At 66.7% G+C, this 20,957-nt stretch overlaps 2 protein-coding genes across 2 annotated transcripts; one reads left to right on the top strand and one right to left on the bottom strand.

Annotated features, from left to right (window-relative positions):
• Positions 1-4,617: 4,617 nt before the first annotated feature.
• Positions 4,618-11,656, top strand: WDR54 (WD repeat domain 54). The gene is made up of 10 exons (XM_054293213.1): positions 4,618-4,637; positions 5,413-5,620; positions 6,455-6,517; positions 6,624-6,690; positions 8,417-8,473; positions 8,545-8,672; positions 9,369-9,469; positions 9,547-9,709; positions 10,856-10,930; positions 11,050-11,656. Exons 1-10 carry the CDS (start codon positions 4,618-4,620, stop codon positions 11,179-11,181), a joined length of 1,014 nt encoding a protein of 337 aa, XP_054149188.1. The 3' UTR covers positions 11,182-11,656.
• Positions 11,657-13,551: 1,895 nt separating this feature from the next.
• On the bottom strand, positions 13,552-19,467 carry LOC128948501 (rho-related BTB domain-containing protein 2-like). Its single transcript, XM_054293245.1, has 9 exons — positions 19,229-19,467; positions 18,839-18,942; positions 17,389-17,574; positions 16,254-17,050; positions 15,272-15,390; positions 14,886-15,036; positions 14,621-14,709; positions 14,424-14,529; positions 13,552-13,824 (listed from the first exon to the last, which is right to left on the bottom strand). The coding sequence occupies exons 1-9, from the start codon at positions 19,418-19,420 to the stop codon at positions 13,655-13,657; spliced, it is 1,914 nt and encodes a 637-aa protein (XP_054149220.1). The 5' UTR covers positions 19,421-19,467; the 3' UTR covers positions 13,552-13,654.
• Positions 19,468-20,957: the final 1,490 nt, after the last annotated feature.

The raw sequence follows: 20,957 nt of genomic DNA, 5'->3' as shown, positions 1-20,957 counted from the left end.
GGCCGGGAGCGGGGTGGCGCTGGGGACAGAGGTCACAGCGGGACCTTTGCCCGGCCGGTGGCACGGCACGGCACGGGTCCCTCTGCTCCGGGAGGGAGCCGAGAGGGGACAGCAGAGTGGCTGGAGCAGGCAGGAAGGTGAGGCACGTGTCCCCTGTGCCACCCCACTGTCCCCAGGGCCACCCTGTCAGGAAATTACACCTCATTTATTCCTTTTAACAACCTGTGGTGCTGTAAAAACACCTGGGCTTTGTTTTCCTCCACCAACAGTTTCTGCCAGGCTGGACCCGACACGTTCCTACGGTGCTGAGTAACACGGGAGGAACGTTCCTCTGTCGTGTTGAGTAACAGGAGAGGAATTGTACCAGCGCAAAAAATGTGGTCACTAATAGGATGGGTGATTTGGGGGTTCCCTGTTTTGTAGGGCCGCCGGAGTGAACCCTCGATGAGCGCTCAATTAAGTGGTGAACGCCCTCTGGCGCTAATTAGGAACTGGAAGCCACGCCCACATAATTATCTCTGCTAATGAGGAGCCGAAATCCGCGCCTGAGACTTCACCTGGTGCCGAAAGGAACTGCAAACCCAGGGGGCGTGGCACCTCATGCAAATGAGCTGGAACCACGCCCACTAATATGCTAATGAGGGTCTCTTTGAATGCCACTCTGGGGACAGGTAAAGCTCCCCGTGTCACATCGCTGTCCTCGGTGCCACCTCAGTGTCCCCGGTGCCACCTCAGGGTCCCCAGGGCTGTTGGCCCGCGCCACTTCGGACTCTCTGCACCCCCGGGGCGGCTACAGGAGGGGTGATGTCCCCCGATGTCCCCTTCGGGCAGTGCGGGGACACTCCAGGGCTGGAGCAGGTCCCTGTGGGATGGGGACAGTCCCAGCGAGGGACCCCGAGCTCCCGGGAATGCAGAGGAGGCTCCGGGCACCCTCTGCCCGTCCCGTTCCCATTCCCCGGCCAAAGCCACACGTGTCACCCCGTCACATCGCTCATTTGGGGACAAAGGGACTGCGGGGACCCGCCAAGTGCGGGTGGCACCGTGATCTCCGCAAAACTCATTTTAGTGGTTTTTTTTATTTACTTCTGAGAAAAAGACCCCCGATCTCCGGGAGGGTCCCCCGAGGCCACGGCCTGTTCCAGCCACTGCACCGGCGACACCCGGGGTGACATGGAACCCCCCAGAGCGGGACCGGGCGCCGGGAGGCGCGGCCCCGGGAGCCGCTCCGTTTCCAGCGGGCGGTCCTGCCACTCCTCCGCCTCTCCGTACTCCGAGAGCCGGCACTCCGGGTAGGGCAGGATGGGCTTCAGGTCCTTCTCCGCCCTCCTCAGCGCCTCGTCCCCCTGCTCGTCCCCGGCGTGCCCCGCCAGAGCGGGCCCGCGGCGCTCGCAGTGTCCCCAGCGCACGGTGACACCGGGGGCCAGGCGCACCGAGGCCAGCCACGGGTCGCAGAGCTGCGGCTCGGCCCGGGCGGCGCGAGCCGTGCCCGGGATCACCTGCACGAGGGATCCCGGCACCGGTAAGCGGCTCCGGGACGCTCCCAAGCGCGGCCGCTCGGCCTCGGTGCTCACGTCCAGCACCTTGACCTCGGGCAGCACCCAGCGGGAGGCGCCGCGCCGGGCACCGAGCCGGGGCACGCCGGGGCTGCGGGAGGGGCGCCGCGGGGGGACGGACGCCCCGCTGGAGCGGGAGGATGATGATGGTGGCGGTGCCGCCTCTTGCTCGCGGGGCTCCGGTGCTGCCGGTGCCGCGGGTTCCGGGGGTGCGGCCGGCGGCGGAGCCGGGGGAGGGGGCGCGACCGGCGGGGGAACCGGGGGTGGGGGCGCCACCGGCGGGGCCGCCCGGGGCTGCGGGGGCCGGCAGGGCTGGCGGCGCCTCCCGGGGGACGGGGAGCGGCGGCGGCCGCGCTCGCGGGGCTTCGGAGCGCTGGGCGGCTTAGGGCGGGGCGGCGGCCGCGGACCGGGAGGCTGAACGGGAGCGGCGGCGGAGCGGGACTGGAACGGCGGGCAGAGGGACCCGGTGTGAGTGCGGGGTCGGGTCCCCCCGGTGTGGGTGACACCGCTGGGGCTCAGCCCGAGGGGTCTCGGGGAGGGGGGATCGGGGCACGTCTCACCTGGCCCGGGGACAGAGGGACACCCACGGCGGTGTCGCGACCGACGGGACCTTTGGCTGTCACCGGGAGAGCCCCGGACGGGACCGGACCGCTGGGCCGAGGGAAATCCACGGCGGGAGCAGCACCGGGAGCCTCACCGGGACCCACGGGCGGACTTTGAGCCTCGTCTGCCTCGGAGAGCTCCTCGGACGAGAGCTGGACAGAGGGGACAGAGGGGACGGGTGCGGTGACACCGCCATCCCGCGGCCCGGGCGGGCTCCGGGGGCTCGGAGACCCTCTCACCTCTTCCCAGGGCGGAGAGGCCTCGGCGACGGCGACAACGCCCGGCGTCCACGAGTCCCAAATCCCGGCCGGGGGCTCCTCGTCCTCCTTCCAGACCCCGTCCCGCTCGGGCTCCGGGTCCCCCTCGGGCTCGGGGACTTTGTCATCGCGCACCAGGAAGCGCCACTCGGCCACGAACAGGATGGCATCCCGCGCCCGCGCCACCGCGAACGGCACCCGCTGGGCACGGGGACGCGGCGCTGAGAGCCCGCCCGCGCCCCCGGCCCCCCAAACCCCCCCGAATCACGGTGGGCAGGGGCCCCTCACCTGCCGAGCCACGGCCGCCAGCGCCACCTCGGCCAGGACGCGCTGCAGGAGCTCGTCCAGGAGCGGCTCCACGTCCAGCGGCTCCGGCGGCTCCGGGGACGGGCTGGGCTGGGGAGAGGCGCGGCCCGAGCCCCGCGGGGAGCCCCGGCGGGACGGCCGCGCCCGGGGCTTGTCCTGCTTCGATCGGGCCCCGGGACCGCGGGACTTCCCCTTCTGTGCGGGGACAGAGGCGCCGAGAGATCCTGGGTGTGCCCCGGGAGCGGCCCGGTGTGCCACAGTGCGGACCGGTGTGTCCCAGTATGGACCGGTGTGTCCCAGTATGGACCAGTGCGCCCCAGTACGGACCGGTGTGCCCCGGGAGCGGCCCGGTGTGCCACAGTACGGACCGGTGTGTCCCAGTATGGACCAGTGCGCCCCAGTATGGATCGGTGTGTCCCAGTACGGCCCGGTGTGTCCCAGTATGGACCGGTGTGTCCCAGTATGGACCAGTGCACCCCAATATGGACCAGTGCACCCCAGTATGGACCGGTGTGTCCCAGTATGGACCGGTGCACTGCCACACAGCCCAGTGTGTCCCAGTATGGACCAGTACTGCACCACACAGCCCAGCGTGGCCCCTCAGCTCATCCCAGTACATCCCAGCTCATCCCAGTACATCCCAGTATAACACAGTATAGCCCAGTACCTCTTAGCCTACCTCAGCATGGATCCCCAGTACATCCCAGTACATCCCAGTATAGCCCAGCCCACTCTAGCATGACCCATCATCTCATCCCAGTACATCCCAGTATAACACAGTATAGCCCAGTGCATCCCAGTATAGCCCAGTATAGCCCAGTACCACCCAGCCCTCCCCAGCACGGCCCCCCAGCTCATCCCAGTATATCCCAGCACACCCCAATTCCCCACATCCCCCAGCTCCTCCCAGCCATCCCCTGCCCCCTCTGCCCCGCTCCACCGCCTCCCAGCCCCTCCCAGTCCCTCCCAGTCCCTCCAAGTCCATCCCAGTCCCTCCCAGTCCCTCCCAGTTCCCCCAGTTCCCCCAGTTCATCCCAGTCCCTCCCAGTCCCTCCCAGTCCATCCCAGTCCCTCCCAGTCCCCCCCAGTCCCTCCCAGTCCCTCCCAGTCCCCCCAGTCCCTCCCAGTCCATCCCAGTCCCTCCCAGTCCATCCCAGTCCATCCCAGTTCCCCCAGTCCATCCCAGTCCCTCCCAGTCCCTCCCAGTCCCTCCCAGTTCCCCCAGTCCCCCCCAGTCCCTCCCAGTCCATCCCAGTCCCTCCCAGTTCCCCCAGTCCATCCCAGTCCCTCCCAGTCCCTCCCAGTTCCCCCAGTTCCCCCAGTTCATCCCAGTCCCTCCCAGTCCCTCCCAGTCCATCCCAGTCCCTCCCAGTCCCCCCAGTCCCTCCCAGTCCCTCCCAGTCCCCCCAGTCCCTCCCAGTCCATCCCAGTCCCTCCCAGTCCATCCCAGTCCCTCCCAGTTCCCCCAGTCCATCCCAGTCCCTCCCAGTCCCTCCCAGTCCCTCCCAGTTCCCCCAGTCCCCCCCAGTCCCTCCCAGTCCATCCCAGTCCCTCCCAGTTCCCCCAGTCCCTCCCAGTCCCTCCCAGTCCCTCCCAGTTCCCCCAGTCCCTCCCAGTCCCTGCAGTCCATCCCAGTCCCTCCCAGTTCCCCCAGTCCCTCCCAGTCCCTCCCAGTCCCTCCCAGTTCCCCCAGTCCCTCCCAGTCCCTCCCAGTCCATCCCAGTCCCTCCCAGTTCCCCCAGTCCCTCCCAGTCCCTCCCAGTTCCCCCAGTCCCTCCCAGTCCATCCCAGTCCCACCTCCGCCATCTCCGCCCCTTTGGCGTCCTGGGCTCCACGGCAACGTGACGTAATCACCGTGCGCCGGTCGCCTGTACGTCATCACGCCGCGACGCGTCTCCATGGCGGCGGCAAGCACCGGGTGAGCGGGGGGGGAGGAACCGGGGGCACTGAGGGGAACCGGGAACATTGAGGGGAACGGGGGGCGCTAGAGGGGAAACCGGGGGGGGACCGGGGGGGACTGAGGGGATCGGGGAGAACCGGGGGGCACTGAGGGGATCGGGGGGCACTGAGGGGAACCGGGGACGCTGAGGGGAACCGGGGGAGAACCGGGGGCACTGAGGGGGAGCCGGGGGCATTGAGGGGAACGGGGAGAACCGGGGGGCACTGAGGGAGCACTGAGGGGAACCGGGGGCACGGAGGGGAAGCGGAGGCACTGAGGGGGAATTGAGAGGCACTGAGTGGAATAGGGAAAACCGGGGGGCACTGAGGGGGTCCCTGGCACTGAGGGGAACCGAGGGCGGGACGAGCAGGGCGGGGGGCTCGGGGAGGGCTCGGGGGGTCTGTGGAGCTCCAGGGTCTGGGGGTAGATCCAGGGGAGGGGGGGCAGATCCAGGGGTTTGAGGTCCAGAGGATCAGGGGGCAGATGCAGGGGGGCTGGGGGTAGATCCAGGGGAGGGGGGGCAGATCCAGAGGATCAGGGGGCAGATGCAGGGGGCTGGGGGTAGATCCAGGGGAGTGGGGGGCAGCTCCCAGGGGGTCTGTGGAGATCCAGGGGAGGGGGGGCAGATCCAGGGCTTTGAGGTCCAGAGGAGCAGGGGGGCAGATCCGCTCCAGCCCCGCCAGAATCCGCCCCGCACGCCCCTGGCGGTGCCCCCCGGTGCCCCCCGGTGCCCGTGAGCCCCGTGTGCCCGCAGGCCGTACCGGCGGGAGCGCAGCCTGGCGCTGCGCAGCAGCAGCTCCGCCCTGTACAACAACCTGGCCGTGCTGCGCCCGCCCGGGCGCGGCCCCGCCTTCGGCGCCGTGCACGGCTCCAGCCTCAGCCTGCTGGGCACCGAGGGGCACCCGCGGCAGCTGCAGGCGCGGGGAGGGGGCTCTGCCCTCAGCACCCCCCTGCTGACACAGGTGAGGGACAGGGACAGCCCGGGCTGGGTCCTGCTGGCAGCGGGCGGGGGGTGGCACCGGGTCCTGGCACCCCCTGGCACTGGGGAGGGGGTGTGGCACAGCCCTGGCACTGAAATGAGGGTGGGGGGGGGGGTCGTGTCACAGCCCTGGCACTGGGGAGGGGGCGTGGCACAGCCCTGGCACCTCCCTGGCATTGGGGAGGGGGCGTGTCATGGCCCTGGCACTGAGGGGGGACATCATGTCACAGTTCTGGCACTTCCCTGGCACCTCCCTGGCACTGGGCTGGGGTTGTGTCACGGCCTTGGCACCTCCCTGGCACCTTCCTGACATTGGGGGGGGGTTGTGTCACAGCCCTGGCATCTCCTGCCATTGAGGAGGGGTCGTGTCACAGCCCTGGCACCTCCCTGGCACCTCCCTGGCACTGGGTTGGGGTCGTATCACAGCCCTGGCACTGAGGGGGGGGGTCGTGTCACATCCCTGGCATCCCCTGGCATTGGGTGAGGGTCGTGTCACAGCCCTGGCACCTCCCTGGCACCCCCTGGCATTGAGGAGGGGTCGTGTCACAGCCCTGGCACTGAAATGGGGTCGTGTCACAGCCCTGGCACCTCCTGGCACTGGGTTGGGGTCGTATCACCACCGAGGACAGGGGGTCCCTCAGTGTCCCCAGGAGGGCTCAGTGGGTCCCTCAGTGTCCCCAGAGGGGACAGCACCATCCCTCAGTGTCCCCAGGAGAGGACAGGGGGTCCCTCAGTGTCCCCAGAGGGGACAGGGGGTCCCTCAGTGTCCCCAGGAAGGGACAGGGGGTCCCTCAGTGTCCCCTCCGTGTCCCCACAGGCCGCATGGTGCGAGCTGCCATCGCGGGTGCTGCTGGTGCTCACGTCCCAGCGCGGGGTGCAGGTGAGGCCTGGGGGTGCTGGGGGGTCCTGGGGGGCACTGGGGGTCCTGGGGGGTGCTGGGTGTCCCCCTGTCCCCCCAGAGTGTCCCAGCTGTCCCTCCATGGCAGATGTACGATGCTGATGGCTCCACCATGGTGTTCTGGCACGCCCTGGATGTCCCAGAGCTCCCTGCAGGTGAATCCCCCTGAGCCCCCAGCCCTGCCCAGGCCACCTCTGACCCTGTCCCCAAGTGCCACCTGCCCAGGGCTGGGAGTCCCCCAGGGATGGCACTGCAGCCCTGCCAGGGTGGGAATTCCAGCCCTTTCCAGGAGGGAATTTTGCCAATGTCCAACCTAAACCTCCCCTGGCACAGCTTGGGGCTGTTCCCTCTCACCCTGTCCCTGTTCCCCCTCATCCTGTCCCTGTTCCCTCTCACCCTGTCCCTGTTCCCCCTCATCCTGTCCCTGTTCCCCCTCATCCTGTCCCTGTTCCCTCTCACCCTGTCCCTGTTCCCCCTCATCCTGTCCCTGTTCCCTCTCACCCTGTCCCTGTTCCCTGTGTCCCCTCCTGTCAGGGAGTTGTGCCACAAGGTCCCCATTTGTCCAACCCTTCTGTCAAACCCTAAAACTTTCCTACAAATCCATTTCCCGCAGCCCCTGATCCCCCTTTGCTCCAGGCTGAGCCCCTTCCCCACCTCCTGCACACCAACACCTCAACATCTTCTTGTGACAGACCCAAAAATGTGCCAGGACTGGGGTGTGACCCCCAATCCCTGTCCCAGGGTGACACAAACCTGTTCCCATCCCCAATTCCTGTCCCAAACCTGTTCCCTTCCCCAATTCCTGTCCCAAGGTGACACAAACCGGTTCCCATCCCCAATTCCTGTCCCAAGGTGACACAAACTGGTTCCCATCCCCAATTCCTGTCCCAAGGTGACACAAACCGGTTCCCATCCCCAATTCCTGTCCCAAGGTGACACAAACCGGTTCCCATCCCCAATTCCTGTCCCAAGGTGACACAAACTGGTTCCCATCCCCAATTCCTGTCCCAGACCTGTTCCCTTCCCCAGTCCCTTTCCCAGGGTGACACAAACCTGTTCCCATCCCCAATCCCTGTCCCAAACCTGTTCCTTTCCCCAATTCCTGTCCCAGGGTGACACAAACCTGTTCCTTTCCCCAATTCCTGTCCCAAACCTGTTCCCTTCCCCAATTCCTGTCCCAAACCTGTCCCTGGGTGACACAAACCTGTTCCTTTCCCCAATCCCTGTCCCACAGTGACACAAACCTGTTCCCTTCCCCAATTCCTGTCCCAAGGTGACACAAACCTGTTCCCTTCCCCAATTCCTGTCCCAAGGTGACACAAACCGGTTCCCATCCCCAATTCCTGTCCCAGACCTGTTCCCTTCCCCAGTCCCTTTCCCAAACCTGTCCCTGGGTGACACAAACCTGTTCCTTTCCCCAATCCCTGTCCCACAGTGACACAAACCTGTTCCCTTCCCCAATTCCTGTCCCAAGGTGACACAAACCTGTTCCCTTCCCCAATTCCTGTCCCAAGGTGACACAAACCGGTTCCCATCCCCAATTCCTGTCCCAGACCTGTTCCCTTCCCCAGTCCCTTTCCCAGGGTGACACAAACCTGTTCCCATCCCCAATCCTTGTCCCAAACCTGTTCCCATCCCCAGTCCCTGTCCCAAACCTGTTTCCTTCCCCAATCCCTGTCCCAAACCTGTTCCTTTCCCCAATCCCTGTCCCAGGGTGACACAAACCTGTTCCCTTCCCCATTTCCTGTTCCAAACCTGTTCCCTTCCCCAGTCCCTGTCCCAGGGTGACACAAACCTGTTCCTTTCCCCAATTCCTGTCCCACAGTGACACAAACCTGTTCCCTGTCCCAGGGTGACACAAACCTTTCCTTTCCCTTCCAGCACATTCCGTGTTTGCCCGAGGCATCGCCGCCGCCGGCGGCCGCTTCGTCTGCGTGGGTGAGCCCAGGTGTGGGCAGGGGGGTGGCCCTGGGCTGGCCCAGCCCCTGCTGACCCCCCTGACCCCTCAGGTACGTCCTTTGGGGCCGTGCTGGTGTTTGACATCCCCCCCAAAGGGACCAACGTGACGCTGAGCGAGGTCCTGGAGCAGCACCGGGATCCCATCACCGACATGGCGGCCGAGCAGGGCCAGGCCCCGGTACGGGGGGAAAAGGGGGACCCTAAATCTCATCAGGGACATCTTCCACTGTCCCAGGTGGCTCCAAGCTGGTCTTGGACACTTCCAGGGATCCAGGGGCAGCCACACCCTCACAGGGAAGGATTTCTTCCCTAAATCCCACCCAAATCTCCCCTTCTCCTGTGGGAAGCCATTCCCTGTGTCCTGTCACCCCATCCTTTGTCCCAAATCCCTCCCATCTCTCCTGCAGCCTCCTGGCAGTTCCCAGGGCAGGTCCCTGCAGACTCCCCAGGCAGTTTTCCTCCCACTCAGCACTTTCCCTGATGAGTCACTGAACTTTCCTTGCTCTGGGATCCCCGAGGAATTCATCCCCCAGATGCCATTCCCGAGCTGCTGCAGTGTCACCATGGGGACACGGAGCTCTTGTGTCACCTCCCACTGCCACCCCGGGCTTTGCTCCCAGGCTTCCCAGGGCTGCACTGGGGCATTCCCAGGGCCGGGAATCCTCACGGAGGGAGGGAGGGGTGCCCTGATCCTTCCTCGAAATCCCCCTGGCCTGGCAGCGTGGGCAGGGCCGGACGAGTCCCAACGGAGCCGCCACCGCTCCGGACCCGTCAGCGCTTCAGGAGCTGTCCCAGCTTGTCCTGGTGCCCGTGGGACAGTGCCATCCCCAAGTGGGGACACTGCCCGGTGTCCCTGAGCCACCTGTCCCCACAGGACGGCGCCGGGGACCTGGTGACAGCCGATGACTCGGGGACGCTGTGCCTGTGGAGCAGCGGGGAGGAGTTCACGCTGCTGGGGAGGATCCCGGGGTCCGGGTGAGCCCCGGGAGTGCCGCGGGGTGTCGGACACGGTGGGGGACAGCCCTGGGTGGTGACACCGACCCCGTGTGCAGCTGCACGTGCTCCTCGGTGGCGCTGTGGAACGGGATCGTGGCCGCGGGCTACGGGAACGGGCAGATCCGGCTGTGGGAGGCGGGCTCGGGGCGGATCCGCGCCCAGCTCAGCGCACACGCCCGCTGGATCTACGCCATCGACCTGGCACCGCTCACCGGCAAGGTACGGGGGGACGGGCACAGCTGGGGGCACAGCTGGGGGCACCCAAAGCATCCCATGCTGGCATCCTGCCCAATATCCCAGCCTGCATCCCACACCGACATCCACCTGGTATTCCAACCTGAAATCCCAAGCTGACATCCCACCTTGAATTCCATCCTGAAATCCCAACCTGGCATTCCAACCTGAAATCCTAACCTGGCATTCCAACCTGGCATCCCACTTGGCATTCCAACGTGAAATTCCAGCCTGGCATCCCACCCTGACATCCCACCTGGCATTCCAACCTGAAATTCCAGCCTGGCATCCCACCTTGAATTCCAACCCGAAATCTCAACCTGGCATTCCAACCTAAAATCTTAACCTGGCATTCCAACCTGGCATTCCAACCTGAAATCCCAACCTGATATCCCAGCCTGGCATCCCACTTGGCATTCCAACCTGAAATTCCAGCCTGGCATCCCACCCTGACATCCCACCTGGCATTCCAACCTGAAATCCCAACCTGGCATCCCATCCCATGTCCCATTTGGCATTCCAACCTGAAATCCCAACCTGAAATCCCACCCCAACATCCACCTGGCATTCCAACCTGACATCTCAGCCTGGCATTTGAACCTGGCCTTCCAATCTGAAATTCCAACCTGGCATCCCAACCTGGCATTCCATCCTGAAATCCCAACCTGGCATTCCAACCTGAAATCCCGACCTGAAATCCCAGGCTGGCATCCCACTTTGAATTCCAGCCTGAAGTCCCAACCTGGCATTTCAACCTGAAATCCCATCCCAACATGCCAACTGGCATTCCAACCAGAAATCCCAGTTTGGAATTCCGCCCTGAAATCCCAACCTGACCTCCCACCTGCCATTCCAACCTGAAATTCCAACCTGGCATCCCAGGTGGATTCCTATCCCAGAGGGACAAAAATTCCAACCTGAAATCCCAGCCTGGCATCCCACCCACCCCACATCCCACTTTGAAATCCCAGCCTGGCATCCCACTTGGCATTCCAACCTGAAATCCCAGCCTGGCATCCCACTCCACATCCCACCTGGCATCCCAACCTCAAATCCCACCCCAGTGTCCCACCCTGCCAGTGGCGCTGCCACTTCCGTGGTGTCCCCACTGTCCCCCTGCTCCCCTGGCAGCTGCTCTCGGGTGCAGAGGATTCCTTTGTCCACGTCTGGAAGCTCAGCAGGGACCCGGACACCGATGACATCGAGGTCAGTTTGGGACAAGGACACGGGGACAGAGGGACACGGGGACAGGGGACAGGGCTGTGGCCCTTGGAGCTGTGGCAATCCCGGAATTCGGGTTGGAATTGGATCCGCGCCCCCCGCAGGTGCAGCACTGCCACGCCGAGTGTGTGACAGACACCCAGGTGTGCGGCGCCCGCTTCTGTGACCCTGCTGGGGACACCTTCGCTGTCACCGGCTACGACCTGAGCGAGATCCTGTGCTACGGCCCCGCCTGAGCCGGGACAACGGGAACGCCGGGACAATCCACCGGGAATGCCGGGACAATCCACCGTGGGTGAGGGCTGAGCACGGAGCCCCCTCTGCAGCCCCGGCCGGGATCCCCCCGTGCCCCCCGAAACCCTCCCGAGGGCCGGGAGCGGCTCCAGCAGCCCCGAGGGGATCCTCGCGTGGCTCCCACCGGCCCCGGGACCCTCCCGTGGCTCCCAGCGGCCCCGGGACCCTCGCACGGCTCCCACCGGCCCCGGGACCCTCCCGTGGCTCCCAGCGGCCCCGGGACCCTCCCGTGGCTCCCACCGGCCCCGGGATCCTCGCACGGCTCCCACCGGCCCCGGGACCCTCCCGAGGCTCCCACCGGCCCCGGGACCCTCCCGTGGCTCCCGCCCTTCCCGGAGGGCGGCGTGGCTGGGAACGGGGCCGGCTCAGACGGGAGGATCCCGGCAAACCTGCGCTACCTGCTGCTCCCGCCCCAGAGCCCAGCCCCGCGTCCCAGCGTGCCAGGGGAGGGGACAAAACGGGGGAGACGACCCATGGGGACATGGGGGACATGGGGCATCCTGCATCCCAACCCCCCCAGCATCCCAAACCCCGTGGGATGCTGCAGTCCCATGGCAGCTGGCCAGATGTTTGCGATGTTTCCAGCTGTGCTGCTGGGCTGGAAGGAGCAGCAGCAGCTGCAGCAGGACCCCAGGGACAGCCCCGGGTCCCCTGCAGCCCCCCCCGATGTCCCTGAGCCCCCCCACGGGAGCTGAGGTGACCCCGGGCTCTGCTCCCAGGGAGGGGGAAATGGGGGGCTCAGGCCCTGAGCTGGGGGAACCCCCCAACCCCTCCCCACCCCTCCTGTCGAGCTGGGGGTCTCCCCCACCCATAAATGACCCCCCCACTCGTGTCCCCCCAATGTGTGGGTCAGGTCCCCCCATTTCTGTTCCCCCCCCCCAATAAATAACCCCAGTGAAGCCCCCCCGTGTCACTCCTTCCTGGGTTTGGGGGGCCCAGCAGGGTTTGGGGTGCTCAGCAGGGTTTGGGGGGGCTCAGCAGGGTTTGGGGTGCTCAGCAGGGTTTGGGGGGCATAGCAGAGTTTGGGGGGCTCAGCAGGTTTGGGGGAACCAAGCAGGTTTAGGGGGGGCCCAGCAGGGTTTGGGGGGCTCAGCAGGGTTTGGGGGGTACAGCAGTGTTTGGGGCAACCCAGCAGGGTTTGGGGGGCTCGGCAGGGTTTGGGGGCACTCAGCAGGGTTTGGGGGTGCCCAGCAGGGTTCGGCAGGGCCCAGCAGGGTTTGGGGGCACTCAGCAGAGTTTGGGGGTGCCCAGCAGAGTCCGGCTCCGTTACAAAAAGCTTTATTAAAGGTTAAAACAGCCGCTGCTGAGGTGGGGGGGCCCCGCTCCGGGCCGGGTGGGACCCTGAGGCCATGGGGGGGGCCCCGCTGTGCTCCTGGGGTAAAAAAGTGTAAAAACGGTAAAACGGTTGTGCAGTTCAGCCCGGGGGAGGGGACAGCGACAATGCCACACCCCCGGGACAGGGACAATGTTCCCCCCCCCCCCCCGCGTCCAAGGCACAGAGATGAGCCGGGGGCTCTGCAGCCACACAAGCACCCAGGGACCCCTCCCCGCGCCCACCCACCCACCCAGCCCGCCCTGCTCACAGCTTGGACCCCCCCCCCATGGAGAGGGGGGGAAAATACAGCACCAGAGAGCCCTACGGGGGTGGGGACCCCCCAGAAATGAAAGGGGGAGCGGCAGAGCCCCCGCTGCCCGCGCACCCCCAGCCCCAAATACTGCTCGGTCAGAGGTAGCACCAGCCGTGGGGAGGGGGCCCTGCCGGGGGAGGGGGCTCAGCACGGCCCCCCCCCCTCACCGGGGAAAGGCACGGTGGCACCGGGGGGCTGCGAGCCGGCAGAGCCTGTAAACAGCCGGGGACGGGGGGGTAAACGAGCCCTTGGGGACCCCCACCCCGGCCAAGCCCCCTGGTCAGTGCTCTGGGGGAGGGGGTCCCAGGGCTGAGAGCCACAGCCCGGGGTGGGGGTCCTGGGCCAACCCCTCTGTTCAGTGTGGGGTCCCTGGGGCTGAGGGTGGGGGTCCTGAGCCCCTCAGCCCAGCACAGGGACCCCCAGCCCTTCATGGGAGCCCAGGGCCCTCAACACAGGGACCCCCAGCCCAGCACAGGGACCCCCAGCCCTGCATGGGAGCCCCCCAGCCCTTTATAAAAGCCCCAGGCCCAAGCCCCTCACTCCACACAGGGACCCACAGCCCAGCTGAGCCCCCCAAGTCAAGTGTGGGGGTCTCAGGACCTGACCCCCCAGCCCATCCAAGCCCCCCAGCCCCGAGCCCCCCACTCACCACAGGGACCCCCAGCCCAGCTGAGCCCCCTCACCCTGCACGGGGAGCCCAGGGCCGAACCCCCTGCTCAGCCCAGGGGCTGCCAGCCCTCCCGAGCCCCCCAGCTCCACACGGGGGTGCCCTCCCCGAGCCCCCCGCTCAGGACACGGGCGGTGAGGGTCTCCAGAAGCACCACTTGCTGCGGGGGTGCTGCTTGCGCTGCAGCTGCTCCTCGCGCTCCCGCTCCTTCTTGGAGCGCAGGTACAGATCCTCCTCCTTCAGGTACCACACCGGCGGCCAGCGGTGCCGCTCGAAGTGAGCCTGGTTCTCTGCGGGGACACCGCGGGGCTCAGGGCACGGCTGGGGACCCCCTGCCCTCCCCGTGGTGCCCCCCATCCATCCATCCATCCATCCATCCATCCATCCATCCTTCCTTCCTTCCATCCATCCTTCCATCATCGATCGATCGATCCATCCATCCATCCATCCACCCATCCATCCATCCATCCACCCATCCATCCATCATCCATCCATCCATCCATCCTTCCATCCATCCATCCATCATCCATCCATCCATCCATCATCCATCCATCCTTCCATCCATCCATCCATCATCCATCCATCCATCCATCCATCCATCCATCATCCATCCACCCATCCATCCATCCATCATCCACCCATCATTCATCCATCCATCCCTCATCCATCCATCATCCATCCACCCATCCATCCATCCATCCATCCATCCATCATCCACCCATCATTCATCCATCCATCCATCCATCATCCATCCATCCATCCATCCATCCATCATCCATCCATCCATCATCCACCCATCACTCATCCATCCATCCATCCATCATCCATCCATCCATCCATCCATCCATCCATCCATCCATCCATCCATCCATCATCCATCCATCCATACCTGGGGACATGAACTTCATCTCGCGGGGGAAGCGGCGGCACACGCGGTTGTAGTTGGTGCAGATGTAGTGCAGGCACCACGCCGCCAGCTGCCGGGCGTTGTGGAACTGGGGAGGGATTTGGGGGGGAGTCACCCCATCACTTGGGAATCTCTATGTCCCCCCCCGGGGGTCTCCGTGCCCCCCAGCCCCCCCATACCTGCGTCATCTCCAGGTAGATGATGACCTGCTCGTCGATCTCCACGCGCTGCATGAAGGCTCGCAGCAGCTCGTCCACGGCGTATTGCTCTGGGAAAAGGGGGGAAATGGGGGTTCAGGGGGGGTCACACAACAGGGACGGCCCCCCCGCGCTTACATAAGGACAGCGAGTGACACACGGGGACGATCGATGATCGATCCGTCCCCGCGGCAGCAGCGGGGCATTGGTGACGTCAGGGACCGGGGGATACCGGCGGGGGGCTCACCGGTGAGCGCCTGCAGCCGCGGCAGGCACAGCCGGTCCGTGAGGATCAGCAGCTCCATGGCGTCCAGCTCGGGCGTGGGGGTGAAGACTCCGGTGTAGAGGAAGTCGAGGACGGCGCGGAGGCAGGCGCAGTTGGTGCCGGGCAGCGACACCTGTGGGATTGGGGGGAGCTCAGAGACACCCCCAAAGGGGGCTGGGTGAAAGGGGGACCCTCCTGGCAGTGCCTGAGCTGGCACAGCACCCCCAGCCCTGGAATAGCCCCCACATCCCAGCACAATGGGAAGCAGCGCACACGTGTCCCCGGGCCAGGGGGTCTGAGCAGCCCCCTGACCCCAACCCAAATGCCCACCCTGCCTTCCGGAGCCACAGGTGCCCCCCGGTGCCCACCTCGCTGGCGTAGCTCTCGCGGAAGCCGCCCCGGAACATGGCCCTCATCCAGTCACAGCCGGCGATGAGCAGCGGCTTGTGCGCCGGCACCGCGCCGTCATCCACCAGGAACACCACGTCTGGGGACAGGGACAGCTCAGGGGGGACACAGCCACCCCCCAGGTAGCCCTTGTGCCCCCCAGCCCAGGGACAGCCACCCCTGGGACATTACAGATCAGGGATGGCCACCCCTGGGACACGGCAGACCAGGGACAGGCACTCATTGACCGCCACTGTCATGGAGACAAGAATCCCTTGGATGCCCCTTCCACGGGGACACCACTGCCTTGGGGACAACCATCCCTTGGACACCCCTTCCTTGGGGACAGCCACCCCTCGGACACCACTGCCCTGGGGACAAGAATCCCTTGGATACTCTTTCCATGGGGACAGCCACACCTCAGACACCATTGCCTTGGGGACAACCATCCCTTGAACACTCCTTCCATGGGGACACCACTGCCTTGGGGACAAGAATCCCTTGGACCCCCTTCCATGGGGACACCCCTTCATGGGGACAAGAATCCCTTGGGCACCTTTCCATAGGGACAGCCACCCCTCAGACACCACTGCCTTGGGGACAGGAATCCCTTAGACACCCCTTCCATGGGGACACCACTGCCTTGGGGACAAGAATTCCTTGGACAGCCACCCTCAGACACAATTTCCTTGGGGACAAGAATTCCTTGGACACCCCTTCCATGGGGACACCACTGCCTTGGGGACAAGCCCCCTTGGTCACCACCCCGAACTGTCACTCCACCCCAGCAGCCCCTCCATGACTGACCGGGGCAGGACCCCAGACTCCAAAGACCTCAGAGGTGGAAGGGTCTCAGGCTGACCATATCCCCGTGACCCCACTGGCACCACGAGAAGGTGACACCATCTGGAGGTGACAGTGGTGACCCTCCCATCCCCACAGCCCCTACCCCACCCCCTATACCTGCAAAGACCCCCTTGGCCAGGCACTCCTTGACGCGGTTGGCGCGGCGCACGTGGAAGGCCTTGGTGATCTCCTGGTTCATGAAGCTCTCCTGGTTGAGCTCGTTGGCCACCATCATGCGCAGGTCGAACACCTCGAGCAGCTCGGCCACGGCCCCCACCTGCCTCAGGTCCCCGTGGGGCCTCTCCAGCTTGCCCGTGTACAGATACTCCAGCACGGCGCGCAGCGGCTCCGGCCGCACGCCCCGGTCCATGGCCACCACCGCCATGCGCCGCTCCCGCCCCGCCACCGGGTCGGCCACCGCCTCCCAGCGCAGGCTCAGGAAGCCGCGGCCCCACGAGGACAGGTCACGGCCGTCCCCGTCCCCCTCGCCGGGCGGCTCCTCCAGCGCGAAGAGGTCGTAGAAGCGGGAGCAGGCGGTGGCCAGGTAGACGCGGTGGGCGAAGACGCGGTGGCCGCCCTGCAGCTGGAAGACGACGTCGGCGCAGAGCGGGGCCCGGAACAGCGCGGCCGGGCCCCCCCCCAGCCCCGGGGGGGCGTCGGGCACCTGGATGAGGGGCGGGGGGGGCTTGGGGGGCAGGAAGGGCGCCTGCAGCAGCGGGCGCTGCATCTTGCGCAGGTGGGACTTCCAGAACTGCAGGTGGCGGCGGGACACGAGCGCGGCGCGGATGGCGTTGTCGAACACGTCCTTGACGCCGAACTGGGCCACCACGCTGGTCTCGTAGTAGGGCACCCCCAGCTCCTGGGCCACCTCGTGGCCCCGCTCCGGTGGCAGGATGTCCGAGGGCTTGATGGGCCTGGGGGGGCACGGACAGGGCAAGGGCTGAGGGGGTGTCCAGGGCGGCCTGTGCTCGTTCCAAGGGTGCTGGGAGGTCTCGTGGCCATGCCAGGGGGTGCTGGGAGGGTGACCCCTCATTGTGGGGGTACCAGGGGGGCCTCCCAAGACAGGAGTGCTGGGCAGGGCGCAGGTTCCACCCCACAAGTGCTGACCCACAGGGGGACCCCATCCTGCGGGGAGGTGACACACCCTCACATGCTGGTGACAAAACTCCCCATAGCTGCACAGGGAGGGGTCCCCACTCAATGGTGACACTCTGAGGTGTCCCTGTCCCCGCGGGACGCTCTGGGGGCTCACTTGGCCAGCGGCCTGCGCGCGCGGTTGACGGCGTCCAGGTCGGCGTAGCGCAGGTCCAGCTGGCAGCCCACCAGCACGATGGGGGTGCGCGGGCAGAAGTGCTTGATCTCGGGGTACCACATGCTCTTCACGTGCCGCAGCGAGTTGGGGTTCGCCAGCGAGAAGCAGAGCACCACCACGTCCGACCTGCGCGGGGGGGGAGGGCAGCACTGTCCCGGTGCCACCCGGCGTCCCCAAACGCATCCCCAAACGTGTCCCCAAACGCGTCCCCAAACACGGCACCCGGGTCATTGTCCCCAGCCTGGGACCCCCCAGGAGCCTCAGGACCCCCCCGAGAGCCCCCCAGCCACGGGAACCCCACAGATCCCCGCGGCCACACGAACTCCACGGCCTCTGGGACCCCATGACAGTGACAGGGGACCGGAGGGACCCCACGGGACCTGGCTTTGTGTCACCACTGCCACAGGCTGCCCCAGCTCGGGTGGGCACCGTGGTGGTCCTGAGCCATAGGGGGAGTCCCATGGGGGGTGTTTGGGTGGGTGCCAGCCCCCAGCTCCGGGGACATTCCACGCCTGCTGTCCCCAATCCCGCCCCGCGCCCACTGTGGGGCGGCCGCTGCCATCCCGGGGAGTGAGAGGTGCCAGGGGACCTGGGGGTCTGCCAGGGGACCTGGGGGGGTGCCAGGGGACATGAAGGGGTGCCAGGGGACACACGGGGGGCTGTGCCAGGACACACAGGGGGGTTCCAGCACCCCCAAGTCCCCGCAGCAGCCGCGTGGCCCCGGGCCCGGGTTGTTTTTAGTCCGAGCCGGGACGGGACGTGACCGGGAGGCGCCGCTGGAGCCGGGCCCGTGTCCCAGACCAAGATAGCCGCCACCGGCCCCCCCGGGGCCCTCGGCCAGCCCCGGGGCCACCGCGAGCGTCGGGGACCGGGCCCCCCCAGCCCCGCCGTGCCGCGGGGAGATTAGCGGAGCCGCGGGGCTGGCGCGGGGCGGCGGCGATAACAGAGCCCGGACGTGCCAGCGGCCACGGGCACCGGCTGTTTACAACCGGGGGACACCGGAGATCTGGGGGGGCCCCTCCTGCTGCCAGCCCAGCGCCTCCCCCAAAGGATTCTCGCACCACAAGAGCCCCCCTGGAGCCGCCCCCCACCCACAGCTCCGGAGGGTCCCTGCTCGGGGCGGGGGCTTCGGGGGGGCAGTGTTGGGGTCGCGGTGGCACCAAAGGAGGGGGATGGGGTTTGGGGTGCCAGAGCTGCTCCCCGGGCGCTGGCAGGAGCCCAAGGGACTCCGTTGGCTCCGGGCATCCCGGGATGGGCAGGGCTGGCGCTCGGGGGCTGGGGTGGGGGCTGGGCTGCCGGTGACAGCAGCCGGGCTGTCGGTGACCGGAGCCGGGGTGCCAGTGCCGGTGGCGGTAGGAGGTGGGGTTCCGGTGGCGGGTCGCCGTCCCACCTGCCATAGGCGAAGCGCCGGTCCTTATGGTGGTCCCCAAAGGTGTCCCAGAGGCGCAGGGAGACGCTGACCTCGTCCACCACATCCCGGGAGCGCTCCAGCACCTGTCGGCACCGGGAACGGCACCGGGAACGGCACCATCACCGACCGCCCTGTCCGGAACCACCGGGACCACCCCGCTGCGCCCCCGCTGCCCCCTCCCGGTTCCCCGCTCGGTGTCCCCTGCGGTACCGCCTGCTCCCCGGTGCTCGGTACCCCCTGTTGCTCCCCCCCCGCCCCCCTGCCCCGCCGTGCCCGGCGATGCCCGGTGTCCCCGGTAACGCCCCTCCCGCCGTTCCCCCGCTCGCTCGGTGCCCGGCGGTGCCCGGCGGTGCCCGGCGGTGCCCTCACCTCCTGGCAGACGCGGTACTGGTCGATGGCCCACACGGTGGGCACGTGTGTGGCCAGCAGCCGGTACTGGCTCAGCGTGGCGTTGCAGGCGCGGGCGCAGATCAGCCGCGTCTTGCCCACGGCGTTGTCGCCAACCACGACGCACTTGATGGTCTCGACGTTGGGCCGCTCGTAATCCACGTCGGGGTCCATGGGGGCGCGGGGGGCCCCGGGCAGCGGAGCGGCCCCGCTCAGCGCCCCCCGCCCGGCCCCGGCCCGTTACCGACCCCCGCCCCGCCCGCCCCGCCCCACCCCGCCTAGCAGCCAATCAGCGCGCGCCGCCGCGGCACGCCCCGCCCCGCCTCGCCCCGCCCCGCCAATCCCGCGCGGCGCCGCCCGCCTGGCCACGCCCCCCGCGGCCCCGCCCCGCGCGGGGACAAAGGAGGGCCGCCAGGGGGCGCCGCAACGCCACGTGACGGGTCAGCCCCCGGGGCCACGCCCACACCCGCCACCGAGGCCACGCCCACTGGGCGGGGTCATGTGATACGCCCCCGTGAGAGACCACGCCCACATGGGCGAGGGGGCGGGGTCGCGACAGCCGCGATAGCAGCGATAGCAGTGACACCTGTGACAGCAGCGGCATCAGTGACAGCAGTGACAGCAGTGACAGCAGTGACACCTGTGACAGCAGCGGCATCAGTGACAGCAGTGACAGCAGCAGGACACACCAGTGAAACCGGTGACAGCAATAACCCGAGTGACACCAGTTAAACCAGTGACACCAGTTAAACCAGCAATACCGGTTACACCAGTCAAAGTGGTGACGTCACTGATAACAATGACAGCAGTGACAGCAGTGACAGCAGCGGGACACACAAGTGAAACCGGTGACAGCGGCAACCCCAGTGGCACCAGTCAAACCAGTGACACCAGTAAAACCAGTACTACCGGTCACACCAGTCAAAGCGGTGACGTCACTGACGGCAGTGACAGCAGTGACAGCAATGACAGCAGTGACAGCAATGACAGCAGTGACACCAATGGTACCAGCAAAACCAGCAAAACCAGCAAAACCAGTGCCACCAGTAAGAGCGACACCAGTAGAAAGTAACACTGGTGACACCAGCAACACCAGTGACACCAATGACACCACTCAGACCAGTAATGCCACTCACACCACTCACACCAGTGCCAGCAGTGACCCCCGGTGACAGGGGGTGACACGGCTCGCCGCTATGGGCTGGGCGTGTCCCCGGGCCCACGATCCCATTTTCCAGCATTTTTCTCCTCCCCGGGGATTTGGGATTTTCCAGCCGCGGTGCCCAAATAAGGGAACGGGGAGAGGCTTTGGGACAGGAGCCCTGTGGGGCCGGGCCGGGCCAGGCTCTGGGCTGGGAATGTCCCCAAGACCCCCCCGCCACCCCCTTCATGGTCGAGGGGGACCCGGGGACTCCCCCAGCCCCAAAATCCCATTTCCTGGCGTGAAAAGGGAATGGGGGAGAGGCTCCAGGGCCGGGGGAGGGGACAGGGGGGACAGTTTGGGGACCCTGGTGGTGGGATGGGATCCTGGCACTGCAGCCACATTCCAGCACTGGAGCCGGGCACACGGCCCAGCCTGGGCCCCTGGGACCTGCCCCACGTCCTGCTGTGACATCCGTGTCCTGCTGTGGGACCCTGGGACCTCCACTGGCATTCCAGAGTGGGATCCTGGAGCCTGCGTCCATGTCCTGAAATGGGAATCTGGCACAGC

The sequence above is a fragment of the Melozone crissalis genome, unplaced genomic scaffold (assembly GCF_028551555.1).
Source record: "Melozone crissalis strain CALT ecotype California unplaced genomic scaffold, PUWL_Pcris_2 ptg000132l_1, whole genome shotgun sequence".
In the NCBI taxonomy this organism is placed as follows: Eukaryota; Metazoa; Chordata; class Aves; order Passeriformes; family Passerellidae; genus Melozone; species Melozone crissalis.
This window is presented reverse-complemented; position numbering and strand designations above follow the sequence as displayed.

What these genes read in the sequence shown, in the direction of transcription:
- WDR54 (XM_054293213.1), top strand. Translation starts at nt 4,618, where the DNA reads ATGGCGGCGGCAAGCACCGG. An exon ending in CCGAGCAGGGCCAGGCCCCG is followed by an intron (nt 8,673 to 9,368) that starts GTACGGGGGGAA and finishes CTGTCCCCACAG; the next exon opens with GACGGCGCCGGGGACCTGGT. An exon ending in GGGAGGATCCCGGGGTCCGG is followed by an intron (nt 9,470 to 9,546) that starts GTGAGCCCCGGG and finishes CCCCGTGTGCAG; the next exon opens with CTGCACGTGCTCCTCGGTGG.
- LOC128948501 (XM_054293245.1), bottom strand. Translation starts at nt 19,420, where the DNA reads ATGGACCCCGACGTGGATTACGAGCGGCCCAACGTCGAGACCATCAAG. An exon ending in GGCCAAGGGGGTCTTTGCAG is followed by an intron (nt 15,391 to 16,253) that starts GTATAGGGGGTG and finishes CCCTGTCCCCAG; the next exon opens with ACGTGGTGTTCCTGGTGGAT. An exon ending in GCGAGAGCTACGCCAGCGAG is followed by an intron (nt 15,037 to 15,271) that starts GTGGGCACCGGG and finishes CCAATCCCACAG; the next exon opens with GTGTCGCTGCCCGGCACCAA.